Source organism: Centrocercus urophasianus, unplaced genomic scaffold, assembly GCF_019232065.1.
Source record: "Centrocercus urophasianus isolate 14NV4802_14NV808 unplaced genomic scaffold, USGS_Curo_1.0 seq_41, whole genome shotgun sequence".
In the NCBI taxonomy this organism is placed as follows: domain Eukaryota; kingdom Metazoa; phylum Chordata; class Aves; order Galliformes; family Phasianidae; genus Centrocercus; species Centrocercus urophasianus.
Window position 1 is genome coordinate 2,438,540 of NW_024884989.1, and position 24,311 is coordinate 2,462,850.

The 24,311-nt window shown below is 46.9% G+C and overlaps 1 protein-coding gene across 2 annotated transcripts in view; it reads right to left on the bottom strand.

Annotated features, from left to right (window-relative positions):
* The window catches only part of LOC122168261 (protoheme IX farnesyltransferase, mitochondrial), a 94,339-nt gene that overhangs the window by 3,547 nt on the left and 66,481 nt on the right, over positions 1-24,311 (bottom strand). For both annotated transcript variants that reach the window (XM_042833450.1, XM_042833449.1), the window contains exon 6: positions 11,683-11,915. In XM_042833450.1, coding sequence (XP_042689384.1) covers positions 11,683-11,915 — 233 coding nt within the window. The remainder of the gene's footprint in view (positions 1-11,682; positions 11,916-24,311) is intronic.

Below are 24,311 nucleotides of genomic sequence, written 5' to 3' on the forward strand. Positions count from 1 at the left end.
TCAAATTGTAACGCCATTAGAAAAAAAAAGAAAAAGAAAAATAGTCATCTGAAGAAATTTTTAAACACAACCAGACCGACTGAACTACTTGGGGCTGGGTTCCCATTTACAAAGCTCTGGTTTTCACATGCGAGCCTTTGGAATGTAATTGCTTTGATTACATTACAACCATTGAGATAATTGATATTTTACAGAGAAGCTGAACAGTAAAACAATTTAATAGCCCATTATGAGGACTGTAACTGGCCTGGTTCTTTGCTATTTCCCACATGCCCTGGACATCCTGCCATCTCCCTGCCCGGATGGGATCGCCAGGTTGTTGGAGATTTTCAAGTGTCACATAAGGCTGATAACTTGCAAAGCACAGCACATGGTGAGGGATGATCCAGCACCAAATGAGCCCCAGGAAGGAGTCCTGTCAAGCCCCGAGCAGACACTATAATACTGGCTAATTACTAGATGCATGTTAACTATGTCATAATTAGGTCAGCGGTGTTTTTAAGCAATACTATAGACATACTCTGGAGAATCGCCTGGTTCCAAGCACTGCAGTCTGCTCTGTTTATTCTGCATAGTTCCCAACAGCTTGAAAGTCAGTTTAATCAATGCAAATCTTTTTCTTCACACAGTTTATAATTAAGTGAAGAACAGACGAGGTCGTTCCCAAGCGATACACAAGGAGCTGGGAAAACCTCAGCTCTGCATTTCCACCCAGAGTTTGCATCCTTGAGCTCCACGGGCTCCTTCATGGCACGTGAAGCACCTGCGCTCCCTGATGCCAGTCAGCATGGAGCACGAGGAGCATCTTCCAGCCCTTCACAGAGTGTTTATACACCGCAGGAATACAAGTGCCTGGCTCTCGGATGACTTCTTGGCCACATTTTGAATAGTGCCGCTTCCAAACTCTATGCTTCTCCTAGTGAGAGCCTGGGATCGCTGCAAGCAGGCACCGATAAATCCTGGTCACTTGGCAGAGGTGTCCTGTTGGATCTCTGAAAACAAATCAAGTCTATTTAGAGAAACAGGACCCAGCTCTCCAGTATCCTTTCACTGCTGGGTGCAGAACAGGCATTGAGTGTTTTCACATTGAGTTCCTATTGCTTAATTGCTTCGTACCAGCTTAAATCATCTCGGAAGTCAGTCCTGCAGAGAACCAGGCATGTCCCTAGACCATATGCAGCGTCAAGGAACAGCCTTTACCACTCATCATGAATGTTAAGGTTAAGCTAAATAGCAATAATAGATCTTTTTTTTTTTTTTTTTTTTTTAATAAACAAGAACAAGCTGAGATTTTTATTTTAATATCTAAGATAAAGCCAAAATGTCAGCTGGAGTTGAAGAAGGTGGGAAACGGTTATTTCTTTCTGTAAACATATTTTTATCTAGCAAAATACTGGAGCTGTATAAATTGCACTTTTTTTCTAAAACAAACAAAGACAATAAATTCCACAGACATTCGGAAACTGCTTGGCAAGACATTTTAAGGTTCAACGAATCTGAGTAAGCCTTGGAAATAACAGCGAGACGAGACTTCCACAAGCAACCAGTGATGCTGGGCTTTCAGACCAAAGCAGCTGGCAGTCTGATTTGTAGAACTACACAGGCAAGAAGCACCCTCCTCTGAAGTTATGCTCTTCACGGTGTCAAGGCCCTTCAGTACCTCTAAACTCTGATTCAGATATTCCTTTGAAGCAGCTCATGATCATCTCACGTGCTGGACGTCCCCAGCTACGCATGTCCTGTAAAGGATACATTGTCCAGTCGAGTCTACATATTGTCTGCTCAAGATACAGCGAACTCTTTTGCCTGTTGAGCTAACAGTGCCAAGAGGAATCTTGTTGGAAGAATGCTCTGCATGAACTGTTTCATTCCTATAACACAACCTGAGGACTGAAAGCCTACTTCCTCATCCACTCCGGGGCAGAAGTAACACCTGGTTACTGTGTGAGCATCCCATGCTGAAGATGCCACTGTCCTGAGTGAAATAAGGCTCCTTCGTGCTGCCGATGCCTTCCAGCCAACACATGGAGCAGCAGTGATGATTTCACCCACAGCTGAATTAGTTCCATTTGCTACTACAAATAAAGCACAATCCCATTGAAATTCTCCACAGCTATTTGAAGGTGAATTGTTGCAGGGCAGGAGAGGTCCAGAGCCAAATAGGGTGAGAGGTTGCAGCCTGGTGCCCAGCTTGGTAGCCGCCTGCACAAGTGGGACTAACACAGCCAAGGTTATCTGCAAGGCTGCTGCTGCACTGACATTGTGTTCTTAAGAGCACCAGGGACCACCAGCTGATTGCCTTCTTATCCTTCTTGCTGCTCCATGCAGCACGCACAGTGCGTTCCGTTACGATCTGCAAAGCTCTGCTATCACTTGCAAGCTCCAGACAAGACAAACATTCAGATACTTCATCAGTAGAACAAAACAAAGCAAAACAAAGCAAAAATAAAGAACGGGAGAGCTGATGCAGAGCATCCTTTCAGGAATGGACTCACAATTCTGTCTTTTCCTCAGTGCAGTGCATGTAGGACTGGGAAGTGGCCAACCCAGCATTAAAATAAACACAGAATGGTTAAAATATCAGCTCCAAAACAGATGTTGAAATCTTACTGCATTTCCCAAAGCTGGTGTTTACTGCCTTGGCAACCTAAGAATGCTGTTTTGCTTAAAGCACAATTTTAGTAATTCTTCTGCCTTGAATAATGTGAAGGAATTTTAAAATTATTTCCAGACCTCGGTAGCTGCCTTATTAGAAGGAAGCACCGGCCTTTTGTCCCGGGAAACTGCTCAGGTTTGGCTCCTGTCAGCAGTGGAAGGCCCTGGAAGCTTCGCCTCTAAATGGACCGTAGGCAGGAAACAGCCACACAGCATCGAGAGCACCCAACTGGTGCTCCTCTGTTAAAGGACGTCGAACAAATTGCTGCTCTTTAATCCAGACAAGGTAGATTAGAGCTCCGAGGCTTGAAGCGGGCCAGCTGTATCCACCTGCTCATAGTAAGCACGCTGTCTCCAACTGTGTTTTTCACCTTTTCTACAGGAAATTTAATGTAACCAGTGCAAAATGTTTCTCTGTGGCCCTGCCTGACTTTTACAGGATGTTACACAAGCAAAAAACATTACTTGACACATCCCCAAAGCTCTTATTTTCTGTCTTTTGTGCACGTTCACAACAGGTCTAGCACAGCAGCCCTCCCTGGAGTCTCTAACTATGCAGCAATTACGGGTGTAAGGAAAGCTTTGAAGTCTCAACACGACCTTGCTGCACATGGCAGATGCCATGCCACGTTAAACACCCAAAGGGCTCTTTGGGGCACTCAGTGCCAATGCTCAGCATGGTTTAGAGCATGCAGCAATACTGCCCTGCTGCACAAAGACAGCCTGACAACACAGGGGTTGCAATCTCCGCTTGTGCAGCAGGGTTGGAACTCGTGGTAATTAGGTTCTTTCTTTCAACTTGTTTCAGTGATGGGAAATAACCACTAGGGTAAACCAATTGGCCTCAGATTACACGCATTCAAGACGCTGCCCTGATAAAATCTCCCCCAGGAAACACGTTACCTGCTATTTCATTCTTACCGTTGTCTTTGAGAGCAGCAGTGAGATTAGCATTATAGAATTTACATCTTAATTTGTGATTATGAAGCATTCTCAAACACCAAGGCATTTGGGAATTATCTGTTCACCAACCTTAACAAAGCCAATAGAAATTCCCCCGTGTTTTACCACTGCGGCATTTCCTATATTAGCAGTGGAGCAAGACAACAACTGGCACTTCTGCCTCCCCAGGAAAACAAAGCATATGTTACTGCTTGTGTGGGGTGACACGTGAGTGGCTTGGCAGCCTTGAGAAGAAAAAGGGATCAAAGCATTGCTAGGAAAGCCTCGCCCAAGGTCTCTGTGCTGCTGACAATGGCACTCGGTGTGGCTATGGGCACTGCGCTCCTGCCCGGCATTGTGTGCCGCCAAGGTTGTGCACGGGGAACACACTGCAGTGCTGAAAGGCTCACGGTCATGGCTTTGTATAGCTGCTTCTTTGGAAGGGTGGCACAAAGGATGCGTGGAACGGGACGTTTGCAGAGCTGCAATGGACTTCTCCACGGGAGCACTTAAAGGGGAGGGATGGCGGGTGTGCATACTGTGAGCGGAACAAAAAGAGCATCTCCATGCCCACCACAAAGAGGGAATGGGGTTCCTCACGTCCTGAAATGCTCCTGGCTTTAGTGGGAGGAAATCAGGTGACCTCAGGTGTGCTGCCACAGGGAGAAAAAGAGCTCCTGCATGCAGGAACTGCACAGACACAGCTATTGCATGCAGATGCACACAGACACACACGCCTTTTGTGCAACACAACACATAAGAACAGGTTATGACTGCTGACAGCATTACAGGGAAACGCCTTCCATTATACAGCCACGGTTGTGAAAAGCAATGCTGCAGTGCATAACTTGTCTCTGCTACCCCAGCAACACACATCATAAAACATGTGGGCCTGTTGGGTAAGATGAAATTACCAGAGAGTTCATTTCTGCAGATACGTTCAAGTATTCACCAAAGGACCACGTGCAGCAGAGGATGGAAAACTTGATGGATGCACAAGGGCTCCTGTGTGTCACCCAGGGCCCCAGTGTGGGTACACCTGTGGGTACCATGTGTGCCCTGTGTCCACAGGCTGGCCATGCAGTCCAGTCACCCCAGCTGCCCCAAGCACAGCGCACAGGATGCTGCTGGGATGCAGCACTGGGATGCAGTACTGGTGCACTGCCTCTGAACTCTTGGGACTGCTCCCCCAGGTGTCCCACTGCTGGAGCTGCCACTTCTTTTGTTTCTTTTGAAGCTGGAGAGAGGGGGAAAAAAACAAAACAAAACAAAAAAAAAACCCAGCTCCCTAGCTTTTGTACTAAATTCAGACCAGCTGCTAACCGGCATTGTCCCTCCACCCCACTTTTTGCACTTTTTACCCACACAAAGCACACTCCTGGGCCCCAGCTTCCAAATCTCAGATGTCGATGACATGAATATCTCTGCTTCCTCCGGAGCAGACCGCAAATCCTGTCGTCTTTCATCTGAGAAGCAAAACCTTGGTGAGCTGCAGGGGGGGCTGAGGGCTGGAGCTGGGGGCTGCGAACACTCACAGCTCAGAGGGAGGGGATGGGACAGCCAGTTCTCCGAGCTCATTTTGCATGCAATTAAGCTGTTGCTTTCCTTTCTTCCTGGCAGACAAGTGCTACAGCAGGGAAGGTATGGGGGACCCCGGGCACCGACAGGTTGGACCAAGGCCTCCCCCCTCTCCTATTTTCCTTTTTTGTTTTTGTGCCTGAAACTATCCATCTGCCAAATGTCACTAGCTGATAAGAACTGCCCATTTCAAATCCCCATTTGTAAATAGATGTTGGCTGACATAATTAATGTCTACCATACAACATAATTTGAATTACAAAGTAAAGGCAATTTAAAAATCAGCCTCCACATGATTACAATTGATACGCAGCCTATAAATTCCATAGCCTCGGGAATTATTTAAATGTCTCAAAATGAATGAAAATCAGTACAAGATGTCTTTCAGGAAAACGAGACCAGAAGTGGAGCATCTGAGATAAACTAAATGGTCTCTTGAGATAAACACTCTTTGGTGCAGTAATACCTATGGCTCCAGGCCACCACGGGTCTGTAATGTCTGCTGCACTGTCAAGGCTGCTATCTGCTACGCCACCACCACCTACTCAGAATAAATCCCCTTAACTGATAAGCACATTATGTGGAGGACCCCTGCTTGTCACTTCCATCTATCTGGGTGGCTTACGTGATGGCACTGAGCTCTGCCCCAAGGCACTGAGCTGGGCTCAGCCATCAGGGATGGTGAGCAGAAGCACGAAACACGGCAAGATATGGGCTGTGGTGCTCGGAAACACTTCCTGCAGATTTGTTCATTTGCTAACTGAAAGTAACAAGTTGAGATGAACAACAAGCGCTGCTAAGGAGCGAGCAGCAGAATTAGGCTGGGAGGAAGAACAGCAACACGAGAGTCGCTTACAGCATTCAGACGTGTGCCTGCTTGCATGCCAAAATAAATAGCTGTGCTACTTCCTAAAGACATCTGCACTTCCAAACACGCCCAGGCTCAACAGCAGCATGGCACAGAAAGCAGAGCTGGGAGCACGGACCTCGCACACAACAGCACTGCTGAGCTACGTCTCTTTCCCCTGTCTTTATGCCACAACTTCAGGCTTTAAGAGAATGGCATTATTTTCCTGCACGGCATTCCTTTGTAAAACAGGGAGAACTGCTTTGAGAGAGAGATTTAACAGAAAAACAAATATCTTTGTAAATAAATCGTGCCACAGAGGAGCAATGAAGCCTGCTTTCAAGGAAGCCAACGTGTTACTGCAGCTCGCAGGCGGGCAGTCAAGTTCTGCATAAACACACCAGAGATGTGGCAGTGATATCTGTGTGATAAATGACGCTTATCACACACCTCTGACCATCTCACCTGCACTCAGCGAGGAAATGTGAACATTCCTGATCTTTCATCGGTTTCAAACAGCTGCCATAAAAAAAAAAAAAAAAAAAGGAACCAAAAAAAGAAAAGAAAACCCACTCCAAACCCACAACAAAGAATTCCCAGAGATAACCTTATCTTTCTCTTTTGAAATGTGAGGTTTTCCCTAAATTGCATCGCCATGAAATCCAGGGTGGGGGGCAGGATGCTCAATCAGACTTAAGAGCATACAATTAAAGACCTATCAGGGGCACAGATGGAAGCAAGCACAACTGGGAACCGCCGTAAGAGGTGCAAATCTGTAGCATAAGAGATATAAACATGCATTCGTATCGTTGGAAATAGAAGTTCACAGATTTTTATCTGCAAAGATGCAATTTTTTTGCTTATCTGTCAAGGAATTACTCTTCGGGATAAGAGAGTTATAAATGAAATGAAGACAAATGACAAGAGAGTGCAGCTCAAATCAGAGATATTTCCTTGTTATGTCTCGAATTAGAAACTGGGAATCACCTTCAGCTCTACCAGCTGAGTGAGGGCATCTCATGGCACTGCGAACCCGCTGGCAGCACATCCACAGCCTTGAGGGCACAGTAAGGGAAGCTCGGCACATAAATGCTACAACCAGCAGCATGTGCAACAGTGTGGCTGCTGTGAGATTACAAGGAGAGAAAATCCATCATAAAATGTCACCCGGAAAGGTTAGGTGTCGAGAGCTCTCCTTCTCCCAGTTACATGGTGAGAGCCTTCTCAGTTTTCTAACTCCCTTCTTCCACCTTCCTCTTTGTTACTGAGTTGAATAATCGTTTTTTTCTTTCTTTTCTTTTTTTAAACGAGGTGTAAATGCATTTTCACACCTACAACTAAAACGAGGTTAAGGCTCCGAGCTAATTACCCTTTATTAATGAGCTCGACAATGGTGTGTTGGCCTGCACCATGCACATGATGATGCACATTTGTGCTCCAGGTGGGATGGATTCTTCCAACTGCTAAATTCTTTTTTAGTAGCAAAATGCTTAACACTGCAAATTGTTTACAGCTTTTTTTCCCCCTTAATTCTATATATATATATATATATATATTTAATTGAAATGCACTAAAATATGACATTCAGGTCACCATTTTCAAGACTGTTCCCAGATCTGCTTCATTACAAAGGTTGCATCAACTCAATAGCTCTTCTAGCACTGTCAGACAAACTGCCCTGCCCTGCTGGCACCCACTGGGAGGTGGCTGTGGAACGTTTCAGCTGCCCAGAACAGCCACAACAGCAGCAGTTATGCACCAGCACATCGTGGTCTGGCAAAGCCTGCTTTGGTGTAGGTCATCTTCCACCGACTGCATCCCTGCCAGAGCTGGCAGAGGGAAGTGTGCCCACAGTCTAAAATTAATTGCTAATTAGATAGGAAGAGATAGCAGATAGAAAGACATGGACTCTCTGCAGCCTGCAGCACAGGGACAGCGTGGCTCATTGAGAAACTGGTCTAGAAGCGCAAGTTATAACTCGATGATAGAAGATCATTAAAGATAATGAAAACCAGTGCCCGTCTCCTTTAATGCGGTGGGCTCCGGCTGCAGTTTAGCTCTGTTTCAAAAGGGATATGGCAATTGGAACTCTGACAGCCTTTCCAGCAGTGCCCCATGGAGAGGTGCCCAGGGCAGCTCCCTGTGGTGCAGCTGAAGCATCCTAAAGCATCAGCCCCACAGCACCAGGCCAACCCTCCAGACGGAGGCTCTACGCCATGGCAGCCACAGTGTCCTTCAGTGTAAACATGTGCTTGATGTTTCTGAATCACTCACTCTGCAGAAGTACAAAGCTTCTAGTGATCTTTGTTATGCACTCCTTAAAGCATGACACTACTAGGCACATCCATATCACTTATAAGGCTAAATATATATGTCTAAATATTACTGTGTCCCTCAGGATCACCTCTAAACGTTTCCTGAACACCTCCAGGAGTGGTGGACTCACCAACAGTCAACAAACATTTCGATGTTGTCCTGAAGGACATAGTTTAGAGGGGAAGATGGATGATAGGGGGATGGTTGGACTGGATGGCCTTGGAGATCTTTTCCAACCTTGGTGACTCTATCAGTCTATAAAAAAGTCTACCTTCAGAGGCAAATGTTTGTATAGAAGTGACATACAACTGAAAAAAAACAACAAACAAAAGCCTTCATCCCAGCTCTGGATTCGATCAGTATCAGAAGAGTTGTAGCCAAAGCCTGCTCAGTCTGACACTTATACCCAGTGTGCAGTGTAAATGAAGAATGGAGTGCTACTGATTTTGCACAGATAACTTCTGGGTAAAAGCTGTGTTGGTGGAAGAATTATTCAATGCCACGCTGTGGGATGAATGTGCGCAAAAAAAAAAAATCTTAACAAACTTGCTAATTGAACTTCATGAGTTTCTTCAGAATATAACTATGCAGAGCCACTTTGACTCTTAAGTTCATAGCTGGCAGGACAAACAAGCCCTAATTGTGTCAGAGTTGCTGCTGAAGAGATCAGTGTTTTATGAGAGATGTAAAAAAAAGTTTCACAGTTACTAAAATAGAAATTCTTGTTTGCTTTTCAAGGAGTGAGGGAAAGGAACATTTATAACTTAAGAGCCTAAAAGTGGCCAATTAAAAAAAAACATCAATAAATTAATCTTCCTAGGATATTTTCTGGCTTGTGGAAAGACAGTAGTAAACACATCTGGGACTTTTCCATCTGAAAGCTCCCAGCTCAAAAGTCAGATCTAACTGCGTAGGGGTTTAATACCGAAATTATAACACAGAATCCCAGAACTGTAGAGGCTGGAAGGATTCTCAGATACCCCAGCACAGCCCCACTAATACAGGTTCCCTACTGCAGGTTGCACAGGAAAGCATGAGCAAACAGCCTGTGCTGTGAGCATCTGGTACAGAGATGAACCCAGACAAAGACGCTGCCACCAGTTGGTATTGCATGAGAACCAGAACAGGACAAAAAGAGACTCTCTAAAACAGTACAGAAAAGAAGGATTAATGTGGAGATTGGAAATGTGTGGTATTTTTATTTTCCCAGCTCTATCACCGCCACAAAGGGCAGTCGGTGAACGATGAGGGGTGATAACGATGCAGGCCCAGCCCGGTGCCCAAAGGCACGCAGCCCTGCGCTGTGAGCTCACCGGCCAAGGGCTGTGACAGCAGCGGAGATGGCTGTGAGCTCACGGAGCCTCCCTGCAGAACCCGGGGCGCGGCACAGCCCGGCATCACTCGTGCCCGGACTCCGGTCGAGAGCGGCAGCGAGACTCGGAGGCGCGAACGAGAGACTCGGTTTGGGCCGTGCTGCGGGGCTGCCGGCGGCAGTTCCCGCGCTCAGCCCGCGGCATCGCCAGCGTTCCCCCGGCCCTGCCCGGCTCGGGCGGCCGGGGCCCCGCGGGGTGCGCTCGCGGCAGCGGAGGTGAGCGGTGCGGGGACGCGGCCCCGGGGCGGGCGGCGGGGAGCGGGGCCGGGGCTTCGTGCGGACGGAGCGGGGCGTCGCCGCCGCCGCCGCCCGGGGACGGCGAGTGACCGCGGCCTCTTCTCTTTCGCAGGTCTGACGGCTCCGGCCCGCCGAGGGGAGCGGCTTTCCCGGCTCGGCTCTCCCCGGCCCATCGCACGCCCGGGGCCATGGAGCTGCCCTCGGACTGGACCTGCCCCGTCTGTGGGCGGAACCGGGCCGAGGCGGCCTACGTGACGCCCTGCCGGCACCAGCTCTGCTTGGGCTGTGCGCTGCGCTGGGCGAAGCAGCATCGCACCTGTGCCGTGTGCAAGGAGAACATCGAGGCCGTCCGGTACGCGGTGCAGGCGGAGGAGGATTTCCTCGCGTGCCCCATCCCGCAGCCTGCAGGGCGCTCCGAGGACGAGCAGGAGGAGGAGCAGGGCTCTGCAGAGCCGCAGCTCGAGGCTCCCGAGCACAGCTTCCCAGCCGAGACCTGGGCGGACTTCTTCCGAGGAGATCCGGGGGACCTCGAGCCGCTGCTCCGGTGGCTCCAGCAGGAACTCGAGGACATCACCGGAGATGAGTGGTGGACAGTGGCTGCGGCGCGGACTGATATCATGTACCTGCTGTGCGTGTACGGGCTCGACGAGGACACCCTGAGCCTGAACTTGGAGTCGTACCTGGAAGACCGCACAGAGGAGTTCGTGGCGGGGCTCATCGACACCGTTACGGCCCTGTACGGCCCAGAGCTCCGCCGGCAGCAGGACAACCAGGCTGCCCGTGAAACAGGAGGGCAGGACGGCCCCGCGGCCACCCCCAGCCCCGCCACCTCCCCGCAGGAGCCTCCTGCCCCCGGCCCGAGCCGCTCCACCAGCCCTGCAAGCCCCGGCGCCGAGCGGCTCCCTGGCGTCCCTCACGGGGGGCCCGAGCCCCGACCCGCCGCCCCCGTGTCCCCGCAGGAGCCGCAGGAGCAGCCGGGGCAGGCGGCGGCAGCGGGCCCCTCCGCCCAGGGCACGGACCACCAGCCTGGGGGGCCCCGACGCCCCCCGAGGAGGAGGGCCAGCAGCTGCCCCCCGGATTTGCCCCCGTCCCCCAAGAGGCGGCGCTAGGCCGGCACCCACTGCGGTGCTGAGCACGGCTCGCGGCTTGGGAGGCCATCAGTGATCTTGGTATATTCTTAAAGATAATATATTTTATTCCTTTATTTTAAGGAAAAGTCTCTGTGTTATTGATGACACTGTTGCAGTTGCTGTCCCTATCCATATAGGTTTCTCCTGGCCCTGGGGGAGGCCACAGAATCATAAGTTGATTTCCATAATCAGAAATCAAGAGAGCATACTCCAGTTTGGGCACCACATTGAGACGGATGAATGGGATCAGTATTTTCTTCCGTGTGAACCACACTCCTTTCTTAATATTCTTTTTAATATGTTCTAAACGCACACTGTTAGGACATATTCTCTTATTATCTCCTGTATGCCCTTAAATGTCCCCATGAAAGGATTGATACCATCATGCCTACTTCTTCAGTGGTCATGCTACTGTGACGTAGCAGTATTTTCTCATACTTGCACCACAATAGCTGTAATTCTGAAGCACCATCAGGCCAACAAGCAGAAAGAGCAGAGCTTAAGAAAAACCATTACACACTGCCTTTTGTTCTGGTATTTTTAGCTGTCCCAAAGGCAAAACTAACAACCAATTCCCTGAGATGTCAACATGAATTTCCACTTACCAGCATCAAGACTTCCAGTCGCTGCAGTCCAGCCCATGACAGGGGGAATGGCTCCGACGACGGCTCCCACCCAAGTGTTGGCGATGCTCATTCTCTTCATGGGTGTGTAACAGCAGGTGTACAGGAAGATGTTGAATGCTCCGAGAGCACCGGTGAGGGGGTTGACCCCCATGGTCAGCAGGGCGATGCCTGGCACGCCACAAGATGCTGCAAAGCATACAGCGAGCAGGGGGCTGTGGGAGGAGAGAAGGGGCTGCATTAGAGGGTGATGACTGCCTCTCTCCCTTTGCACTTCTTCCTACTCCCCTAGAAAGCTAACACTGGATTTTTGTTATTTTTTATGGATTTTTGTTGCTTGAGATTCTCACATCTGGCCCCATTGTAGGGCGAGCCTTTCTAAAATGCTAAGACCACCTTTGTAGAGTCACAGAATCATGGAATGGTTGGGTTGGAGGGGACCTGAAAGAGCACCCAGTTCCAGTCCTCTGCCCTGTGCTGGTTGCCCCCCACTAGACCAGGCACCACAGATTTGCCATGAGAGGTTATTCTTATACTCCTCACTGCTGTGTTTGCCAAATAAGTTTAAGCTATGGAGGTCAACACAATCGGTGCTTCCAGCAGATCATTTTCTTTTATTGTAATCTTAGTAAATTTTGACCTCTGGAAATGGCACTCAGTGTTCAGAGCGAATGAGAATGGTCGTAGCCTGCCAGAATTGTAACTGATTGCAATTTTCCAAGGGGCTCTTTGGCTGAAATACAACAGAGTTAGACACAAAATGAGGAAGCATTTAAGAGGAAAGGAGCACATTCAATCATTTTGAAATTATGCTAACAGAAACAAAGTAATTTTTGGCTTTACTGAAAATGACTGAATTCTCTGCGTTGCCATTTAGCTTACAGACTGTGCTAGGCAGTGGTAGCACAGCAAAGCCATTCTGGTAACAAAACCAAAATTAAATCTTATCTTCTAAGTGTGGAATTAACCAAAGATATTTCAGGCTTGCCTGAAAGAGCCAATAGAAAACAGAAAAAAGATGCTAATTATTTCTGTTGATTTTTACCATGCAAGAGCTCTACAAGCTCAGGGAAAGTTGGAAACTCCTGTTAAAATCTGTAAGAAAGTGGTTGAAGCTGTGTAAACTGCTAATAAGTTCCACAATAAACATCCAAACACAACGAACAAGGATTTTTTGTTTGGCTACCAAAACCACATTCGCAGGCAGCAAGCACCATGGCACAACACGGAGGAAGCTTTGTGTTCCTTTGCATCAGGTCAACACATTTGCTGCTGGTGGAGATCTCTTTGCATGCATTTGTTCAGGGGTATCTGGTAAAGTGGGATGAGAACAAAATGCCACCGAGAGAAATAATTATGGAATCACAGAATGGTTGGAGTTGGAAGGGACTCTTAAAAGCCATTTGGTCCCACCCCCTGCACTGAGCAGGGGCACCCACAGCTCCATCAGTGCTCACAGCCCAGCCCCTGACCTTGGCTGTCTGCAGGGATGGGGCACCACAAACTCTGGGCAACCTGTGCCACTGCCTCACCACCCATAGTGTACATCCAACCTAAATGAAACCATTTCTCTTTATCCTGTCACATCAGACTCTGCTTAAGAGTCTGTCCCCTTCTTTCTTACAGCCCCCTTTTGGATACTGAAAGGTGTGGGAGAGCTCTGCAGGGAGAAAAATGCCATTAACTGAGCTGTATTAAATACACACTTTCAGTCATACGTATAAGAGCAGAAAATAAATGCTTGCAGCAAATGTCTGCGTGTGAACTTTAGCTTTACACATTTTGTCTCATTTAAAACTATGTACCCTTTGTATTCTACCATCACTCTGCCCTCTGGCCAAATCTTTAATCCTAAAATATATGTTGCATGCACTGCTCCAGCCTCATAAGGAGAATTTGCTGGTGGGGATGAATTTTATGGGAGTTTTATCAACGAAAAAAAAACTACCTTTTTAAAACCCCCATCAAACCATTATGCAAATCCTAAATAACCACAAGAACTACAGCGAGCAAATCTCACACCAAAAATCTGCCTCCGATTTAAATTAAATTGACTGAGTCAATACATCCCAACACAGGTAATGGAGCACACGAACACCCTGGTGCTGGCTGCGGGGAGGTTCCAGGCAGGAACAGATGGAGCAGGGTGCTGCCTGGCTGCCCAACAACAAATCAAGGCCTACAGTTTGAGAACGTGCTGCAAAGGGAGCCGGGAGGTGCTGTGCCCTTTGGGTTTGCAGCTAGCAGTGCTCTGCTATGCGAAGGCAACACAACGCAATCTGCACGGTGAGGTGTCTCAGCACTGACTGCAAACACCACTCCTGTGTGTTGCCCCTCTACAGTGAAAGCCTGACTGGTTTTGGTTAAACAAATCCATCCTGACTGATTGTTGAATAAAATAGAGCCAGACGTACAGACTGGCACAATGCATGCACTGGAGGTGACAAAAGACCAGCGGGACCCTCAGAACCAGGCACTCCCATGGGGTGCACGTCCTCAATGAGGACTCGGTTTGAGCCAACGCATGAGCTCTCTTCTCACTAATCGAGAGTGAAGACTCGGCTGCGTTCCTCCAGATGAAAGGCCCAGCGTGCATCCAGAGCTGGTGCTGAAGGGCTGACACCCAGAATTTAATCAGAACCACAGAATCACAGAATGGTTGGGTTGGAAAGGACCTTAAGGATCATCCAGTTCCAACCCCTGCCATGGGCTGGTTGCCTCCCACCAGATCAGGCTGCCCAGATCCCATCCAGCCTGGCCTTGGGCACCTGCAGGGATGGGGAACCCACAGCATTTGGTAAGAAATTCAGCATTTCTTTCATCCCTTGCTCAGGAGATGGGAGCAGAAGCAGGGAGCACCAAGCCTCCCATGCTCACCTCAAGCACTGCTTTCCTGCAGCACCAGCAGCTCCGCAGGATCTGACTGATGGAGCAGGAAAATACCTTTACAAGAAGTGGCTTTAGCAGAATGGGGAGGTGAAGTGACAAGATGCCAAAAAAGTGGTTCACCTCCTTGTAAACAAACCTCATTTTTGTTTCTCATTTCTTAATTTAGGTTCTTTTCAGAAGGAGGTTCCTGAAGGCAGTTTGATTTTTGTGTTCAGTGTCTGTACAATGCTCATGATCTCAGGGGAGGGCATCAGGTCAACGATGGCCATTCTTCACATGCAGTTTTTAGACACCTTGAAAGTATCCTATTTTCTACTTCTCTCCAGTGTTTCCTTAAAACCAAGGAACTGTAAAATCCTTCTCAAAGAGTAATTGTCTGACTGACAAGGGCCTGCACCAGAAACTCCAACTGAGATCAGAAACTCCAACTGTGATCTGATGATTCAGCTTTGTTATTTCTGCCCCATAAAACTCCTTGGCATTACAAAGACAACACACTCAGAAATTAGGACCTTGCCTTCTTGGTGATACATGAGGCAGAATTCAGCTCACTCTCCCATAAATACATCGTATTGATAAAGACTAGGAGATGTATAAGCAACGCCTCATGGGGAAAGAGGCGATATTTGAGGAAAAGACAGAGAGTTTTCAATTACTGCAGCAGTTTTTATCACTTTCGTGACCGAGGGGATGAGGATCCCAGTGTGCAGCAGGAGGAGGGCTGTGATGGTGAGCTGTCACCAGCTCTGACACCACGTAAGGTCCACAAAGTCCTCCCAGGTACCGGGGAATTCTCATGTGGCACTGAGAATGGGCTACGGGGTCTCTGCTGGTTTCCTTCATCCCTAAACCAACCCCTCCAGTAAGTGCAGGCTGATGACAGACGCTGGTACATAAGCCTCATTTCACTTGGGCGTTCACTTATGCTGAGGGAATCACTCCCATGGGAAAAAAAAGGCAATCTTCCATTGGAAAATTGGCCAAGCAGCTAGCTGGGAAAGCAAACATATTGAGTAAGAAACTGGGTTTTATGATGGATTCTTGGGAGGAGTTGGTTTCAGTTATTTGACTGATTAAAATCAGACTCTGGAAAAATACTACAAGTGCCAAATGAGTTCTCTGCACATTTCAACGCTAAAATACCCACGTATGTCACCACATACGACACCTCCTCCAGGAAAACCAAAAACCGGTGGTTTTGCCTCATCCCTCTTCTCTCCTTCATTGAGAATGCAAATGTCCAATAATACTGCTCAGAAACACTGACATTCAGCTAAAAGCTCCTGAGAGAACCTCAGCTGGAGCACCGAACAGCCAAACCCCACCGGATCCGAGGAAAATGTGCTGAGATGCCTCCCCTGCTCGGCTCACCCACGATGAACCCATCCCAGTAGTGGTGCCCAGAGGACCCTCACCCATCACACTGCTGATGGTGACGTGGGCAGCACCACATCCTGCTGTGATCCACGAGCAATAGCAGCATCTTTGGACCCAGGTGACACTTACAGATGAGCTGGTTGCACGTATCTAATGATCTCACACACGTGTGTGTGAAGCATGATTATTTAATAGGCTCCAGAGTCATGGCTAACACTACTTATTGACTCTCGGTGTTACTTGGAAAAATGGAAAGGGGAAAACAAATTAAAGCATTTGCCCATCTATAAAATTAACGTATTATCTTACTTATTTCACAGCAGCATTAGCAAGCTTAATGCGTACAAAGATCAATAGCTTCACTACTGTGCATGTTCTCCCATGCTGCCTTCGGCAAAACATGTTGGGAAGATGGCCATCAAAGCACTGATAGGACCACAAATTAAAAAAGCATATTAAAAAGGAGATAACGAATTTAAAAACAACGGTGTTAAAAACCACAAACTACATAAAATTTCCTCTCAGTACACATCAGCCTTCAGAAACATGACAAATTCCAGTATCAGCATCCAACACTTGGACGTGGCTCTGTGAATACACTGGCACTCAGATACCAGCACAGCCATGCCATGCATTCTGAAGAGGTGCATTCAAGCAATCAGCAGTTGCATGCAATTCATGTTCAGATGTTGTGTAAATACACAAGAAACTTAATTTGTGACCTTGCGTTAATGGGAAATTGGGCACGCAGAACATATTTACATTAAAGTGAAAGCTTGAGTCTAAGTGTCCATTTAAGACTGCCTGCCTATTTTTCAGGTGAAGCAGAAGTGCTTATGTTCGAAAATTAGATTCAAAGCCTAATACAGAAGGTAATAAAACAAATCCTCTCTTCTTCCTGTCTGTCAAAAACCTTTTATGGAAATATCATCCACTTCCAAAATGGCAAAGTGGAAAAAAAAAACCAACAGATCAAACAAAACAACAACAGTGCCCTTTTGTTTAGTGCAGCATGCACAGAACACCTCAGCGGACTGAAATGTTTACATGCTCAGTTGAGTATTTTGTATCAGACCTTATTATTATTGATAACAGCCCCTGGAGCCACAAGACCATTCTGCCCAGTGCAGGATGAAGACCCAAAACCAGCAGGAGGGGATGGTGAGGAATGGGACGCGGGGAATAAATGCCCCACTGACTGCATCACCCTCCGTCGGGAGAGGGAAACGAGGCTGTAAGGTGAGACTGATGCCTCAGACCAACCTCAATATTGCTACTTTGGACGAAGATTTCAGCTGCAAAGAGTGTCAAAACAATTTTCTACAAAAAGAGGAGGAATAGTCAGAACCAGCCTGGACTGAAAATAGTGGGGCTCTAAGGGAGCCTTTGGCAGAGCAATACCAGCCCGGTCCGCATCCCAGCGGCTCCATTCTGCCATCTCGGTCTGAGACAGAAGTCCAGTGCAAGAATGCTGCCCCAAAGCCATAATTAAAATCAGATTTGGGGAGTAAGCATCGTAAGCTACTTATTATTTCTGGAATGGGTAGGTACTAAAAATGTGCCCAGACTCCTTGCCAGCCTGGCTGACAGAGGAAGCCCCTCTTCCCAACTTTTTCCAGGTCAGCAAGAAGCTATTCAGGCTTCTGAAGCCAATTACAAGCTCAGACAAAAGCACTGGGCTGAGGTTTTTGCATTTTCCAACAGAAACAAGAGGTTATACGAACTGAAGTCACGTCCCTTTGGCCATTCCTACAGCCATGAAAGCTGACTCCACGAGAGGAGGATCCACAGAAATCCCCAGTCCCAATGTACCTGGCCCCATTCAGAAAACCACCACCTCTGCGCTTCTGCTCGTCTCTTGGCATCTTCTCAGCTCCTGTGGCCAGACAACACGAAGGACTGCCAAAAACCAGTCCTAAAACACCAGTGCCAGGGTGGGATCACCACAACTGCCATAGGGAGCTGAGCTATGTCTGGGCCACCTCCCTCAGCCTGCAGCTTCTTACTTTTTATTTATTTCTTGAAGGATCAGAACTGCCGAACCCTCCTTGAAAACTCTTTGAGACCTTCCAAGAGGATTCAGGAAGGCCACTGAGCCACAAGCAATCCCACCTCGCTTGGAAGGGAAGCAAGGAGCTGAGGACGTTACGCACTGCAACAACATATGACCGTACAGAAGCCTTCCTGCTCCTCTGACTTAGGTAATGGGGAGGGAAGTCCGTCTTTTTCCAGCACACATCTGGGCTGTGTTTGCACAGTTTCCAGCCCTGCTTCCCCAGATGCCTGCAGCCAGAAGCGGGGCAGCCTCCTGGCACTCAGCTGATGGCAAAAAACGAGCCAGAAAGCTGCAAAAGGCACATTTTGCCCCGAATAGCAACGGTAGCTTCCCTGAGATGACTGTGATGGGAGGCTAAAAAAACCGCTCCGACGGCTTCGAAGCTCAAAGCAAGGAACAGATCTTTCAAACCCAATTAGTAATCATGGCAGACAACTGAATGATGGCAATCTACCAACAGCGAAATTGAATTTTAACTTTCCACACAAATCCTTTCAGGCTGCATATTTATATATTTAGTAATAAAAACCATATTCACGACCATTGTCAGCTGTAAAAGTTATATAGTCATAACAACAAAGCTAATGGAAACTGAAACAGGAACAACACTGCCTGGCTCAGTAGCTTCATCATGAATGAATGAGTGGTGATTTTTCTAAAATGATTTTAATTTCTCTGCAAAAGGTATTAAATTCCAGAAGAGCCCTTCAGATAGACAGGGGGATGCACCTGACAGAACAAACATCCACACTCGGACCTGAGAGCCTGAATAAAGTAGTGCAGCACGACCCCAATCAGCACAGCCTTGAGACAGCACATCTTTATTTCATACGGTGCCTGAAGCATGACTAACACAATATTTTTATATGCAGCGATAGCTTTCAATTACCGATTTGATTCGTTTCGAGGAACGGTATTTCTTTCCAACTAAAAAATAGCTTTACACTGATCTCTTGCTAGACTCCTTTCTTCTTTCATGTAGATTTGATTCAGCATCGCCTTCACCGAACACCCGTGACCTGCTCCCCTTCCCAAACCACCCTCTGTGGATACGCTGTGGCTGAAGAGCATGAAAAGCCCCCAGACCTCCTGATGGAGGTGCCCATATGCACCCATCTGTCCTGTCTCCGTCATGGAAGAAAGTTTGTGACTCATGACGAGGGCTGGAGGATGATTTATTTTAAAATTAAAACACGAAACTTTTTAATTGGGAATTTGATTTTTTTCCTCTCGGCTCCAAGCACCAGAATATGGACTTGTCTATCATTTACCACCAATGATTGACAAGATGTCCTTTAGGAGGAGCAAATGAATGGGAGCATTGTCAAATCTCATTTTTTATTCCCTTAATGAATTACTCAGTGTTAAATCTTAACTAGCAGAGAAGAGAGATCTTCATTCTGCCAGCGATTCAAGCTCTGGTCTGCATTGTGAACAAATTCCCAGCAGGTATCTCATCCCAAAAGCTGTGTTTCTGCAGCACACCACATTCTACACGCACTGCAAGAAGTGTATTTGAAATCAATTTCCCTTGAGGTGAGTATGACACTACCACAGTTGTTAAGATAGTGGGAAGCCACTTGTTGCAATTCTGCCTGCTAATGTTTTTGTGACCGGCTTTTTGCAATGCAGTTTCTAGGGGTAACCGTAAGAGAGATGCTGATAACCTCCTACTGGACTGTATTGTTCCCCACATCTAAACAGATAAACATACAAATATATGAAACGTTCTAAGAATGACTTCTAATGCAAAATCTGAGTGGAAGAAGAAATAGCCTGAGAGGGGGTGCTTCCAAAAGCCTGACGAGCAGGGTTTGGGGCAGCCTATGTCAGGGGCTCTGACTGCCATCAAGCACTGTCTCCTGCTGGAGGGTTTACAGCCCTGAACTCCACACGCAGTGCCTACGGTGCACATCTCTTCAATGAGAGCTGCCCATCCAAAGGCACTGAGACCTGACTTTGCCATCGTGGAGGTGGTTGGCAGGACACCGGGAAGAGCAGTAGGGCCAGGGGGCAGATCCAGCACTGAGCAATCTCTGGATATCCCCAGCAATGCCAGGCACTCCCAGAGTTCAGTGATGGATGAACAGCATTGCTGGCTGGGTGCTGTCAGGGAGCTGCTTTCGGGAGATTGGGCACTAAACTGCCAAGCAAGCTCTGGCTTTGTTATCCAATATACTCGTTCAGAAGCTTACTTAGTGTAAATAAATACAAACGAGGATAAAATACCCCATGTCTATGTCAATTCGTTTCTCTCCCAGTGAAGAAACAACCCATGCATGGAGCCCAAGCCTCACTGTCAAGGCTGTGTATCACTGTTGCTCAAAGGAATAATTGACACTGTATTTTAACCAAATTGGAGGCAATTAGTTTCCCTTGCTCTTCAAGAATCTGAGCTGCAGATGTTCAGTCTCCCTTGCCAATGTCGGGGACTTTAGAACTATGATAAACAAACAGGGCTAATTTAGAAGAATCATTTCATCTTGAAGGACACATCTCTCTTTTTTACGCTCGCATAAATCAAAACCGGTTCAATGGATTTCACTGGAAGTTTCCACAAAGATGCTATGTTTGTGCTAACGAGAGGGAGCTCAGTTCAGCTTAAAATAAGAGAAACTGAAGTTCCACTGGGCACTTGTGAGCCTTCTGAGCACCTCCTGCCCGTTCCATCAGCCAGCTCCATGGAAGTGATGCTGGGATCTGCTCCTCCGTTGATCCAAGGTTTGAGACTCAGCTGAAGGATGGAACCATAGCAGCCACAGCTTTGGGATGAAATAGCCTAACACAGCCTGGGAGCACTTGCAGCTTATTAACAGCGCGGTCAGACAGAAATAAAACGTTTTATGCCGCCCTTTGGTATGAAGCAGAAACACCAATTGGGTTCCATCACTTCAAGGTAAAAAAAAATAAAAATAAAAATGAAAAGAAGCCCTACTTCTCCAATGTTTATGCTCTCATTACGTTTGCTATACACAGCAGAACACTAACCATAACAACCCCGAGCAACCCCGCCGAGCGTCAGCACGCTCCTTGTTATATGTCTCTGTTAGGTAGTAGTGAAGGGGTGAATAATAATATTCACAGCTTCCCTGCAGTCACAAAAATGTAAATATTTTGTTAAAGTGCTTACAAGACAAACCCACAGTAAATTTGAAAAATGTCCCCCATAATATTTAAACTAAATCCTCCTCTTTAACCTAACAAACCTAACCTTACAGCATGGCAGTTAAGTGATCCATTCATTTTATTTCAAAATCTCCGTTCTCTCTCTCTGTAAGAACCAGAGGCCAGCTGACAAACAGACTGGATAATATGTTCTCTCCAGAAACATTTTTCTGTGATTTAGAGTGATTAAATCCAACACATGCTGCTGCTTAGCCTGCAGCCAATGCTTAGAAGGCAGCAAGTAAAGTCTCAGGTCAGTTCTCCATCTCATTGAGATGGAAAAAAATTGGAGTTCTAGAGTATGAATCAACATGATCTTCAAAAAAGGATCACTGACTCTAAACATGTTGCTGGGAGCAATGAAAATGAAGGAAAGAAGTTATGCACCACATCCAGAGACATCAGGGCAAGAAGCAGTGGACGGCAGCAGGAGGAGGATCCATGCTGCAGACATCATGATGTGGAAGAGTAAGCGAGCAGCTCAGACCATCAAATTGCAGTTTTAAGATCCTACCTTCCTATCTGCAACTGTCTCTACGAGCATGCAGTTGATGTTTGGATCACTTTAAGTATTTGCTCCGTATCCCCTGACAGGTGAAATTTCTTCTATGGAAATAGAAGTATTTTCTTCTGTGAAAATAGAAATATTGTGCAAGTGTAGAAGTTATCCTAAGAGAGAGATGTCCACAGCGCTAATGCTGTAGAAAATCCAGGGAAGGCTAATGCAAAACATTCACGAGGGAGATCCAGAGGGTAAATGACCAGCAGAAAAACCACGGAATGGCTTAAGTTGGAGTGGACCTTAAAGATCACCGAGCTGCAAACAGCCATGGGCAGGGCTCCCAAACACTAGATCAGATGGACATGTCGGACAAAGATGAACAAAAACCATGTGCTCAAGCAGGACAAATTATGTTAAGAGCTTTTTTCATTGTATTTTTGTATTTCACTGCATGCTGCCGCTAAATGCCATGGTTCTGACACACCCACCATTGCCAAGCACTTCCACCTTTAGCACTGGCACATACAGCTCACGTCACTGCTGAACACGCCAATAAAACTGCTTGGTTACATTCAAACGTAGTAACACTTATCTCCATAGATCTAACAGCAGCATGAAGAAAAGTCCAGCAGATGATAGGATATAGGGAGGACTAAGCACAGAACATGCTCCTAAGCCACATTTGGGTGCAGCTGCCCCTCCACAGGCTTTGTTCTACCACTTTGGGTTCAACAGTGCCCTCTAAAACCAGCTTGTAAGCTTTTTTGTTTTTTAGCTATCTTTGACGTTAAGAGCAGAGAACAAGGAACCTGTTCTTGCAAATAAAAAAAAATAAACCCCAAGAACAGCCACTGTCAGCAGAAGGTCCCAGGAACAGGAGCACTGCACAGTCTGCAAGCCACTGCTACAATGGAGAACTATTTTCCAAGTTACTAATTCAGTGTTTCAAAAGCAAAACCTGTAGATACCCTTCCAAGCTACCCGTTCTTTGCTAGTGATAATCTAGATATACTTATATTCTTAAACTAATCTGAAATTCTGCTAGGATCGATGGCACTGAGAACATAAAATATGGCAGCAAAGCACGTCTCAGTGGTCCACGAGAAAAAGCCATGTACTACATACTGTAAGAGAACTGAAATGAGTGACTGACACGGCAGGCACCGAGGGAAAGGAGCACGAACGAACTCTCCAAGAGTGCTGGGAACACTGGACATGATGCACGGATGGTGCTTCAGGGCAGGTGAAACAGCCCCAACGTTATCCGCCGAGAACAGAACCCTCACAGCCTTCATTTCTGCTGCTTAACAAGCTCGGAGGTTGAGCTCCTCTTCCTTGCAGTACAACTGCATGCATAATGCTTTTGGGAAAAGAACCTTAAGCCAAAATCTCAACTATAGAAGAAAGCTGAACCAGCAGTAAAGGCAGCCTGCAAGCATCTTCTCAACAAGGAGCATTACCATGCCCAACAACTGCCAGGCACCAAGGCAAAGCTGCTGCTTTCCATGGGAGAAAGGATGGGAATGATCACGTTTTGGGATTCCTGCATTATTATTTTGGCATCTGGAGTTAGATTTTACAAACATTCAGATAAAATAAACCCATACCCCTATGTGCCCCCAAAGAGCACAAACGTAACACTGTCACACACAGCAGCACTGTGAGTCACTGTGGCTCATGCTCCTTTGTATTATGACTTAGAACATTAATCCTGTGATTCCAGGACCCTAGCAAAAAAGTTTAAATAAAACAAATCAAAGAAGTTCCCTGCATATCTTAACCTCAGGAATGCCACTTTTCTGGTAATAAAGACTAAAGAGCAAGCATCTGTGCTAGAGAAGGTAATTAAATTGTAAGAAAAACCTCTTTTATATCTGGCTTGCAAAGTCGATAACATGTAAATTATAACTTGTGTAAGACATGATAAACTCTGTCCTTCACAGAAGGAAATGCACTTCTAACACGACTTACTGTAAACAGATCTCAGGGTATAGCAGCTCCTAATCAGAGGCAGCTCTGTAATGGACTTGTTGAGCAGTGACATTTCCTCCGACACTTGGCACCCCGTGAATAATGATGCTGTTGTGGTTAAACCAGATAAGGTTTAATACTAATAGAGGGAACAAAGTGCGGGGATTCTGACTGCATTAAGCCAAAATTTACAAACACGAACCTGAAATGTTTGACAGCCACGAGGAAAAAACTGTGAATGAGTCAGAGATGGGATGCTGGGCTTTAAACTTCATTTCGCTTTGTTTGTGCGGCGTGAGAGGAAACATTTTAACGTCGCCTCCCAAGAAAACCACTCCTCACACATTCCTTACAAAAGGAAAAGTAAAAATCAATGGCCATCCCAGCGGACAGCAGGGGCACAAAGCAGGGCTCGGCCCCTCAGCGAGGAGCTGACACGGGGGGATAAGACATCTCCATTAGCAGCGCTCCCTGCGAGCAGATGGAGCAGCTATTTAGCCAAATGCACCGTGACTCCTGGTTTATACATGAGCATCTGGGATGCTTCCTAACGGGAGGCAGGGCACAATGTCCGCCGATTTATCAACTGCTCCGCGCGCAATTAAGGATTCTGATAAATAATTTGGTGGGTGAAGGCCGCTCAGCTGAACT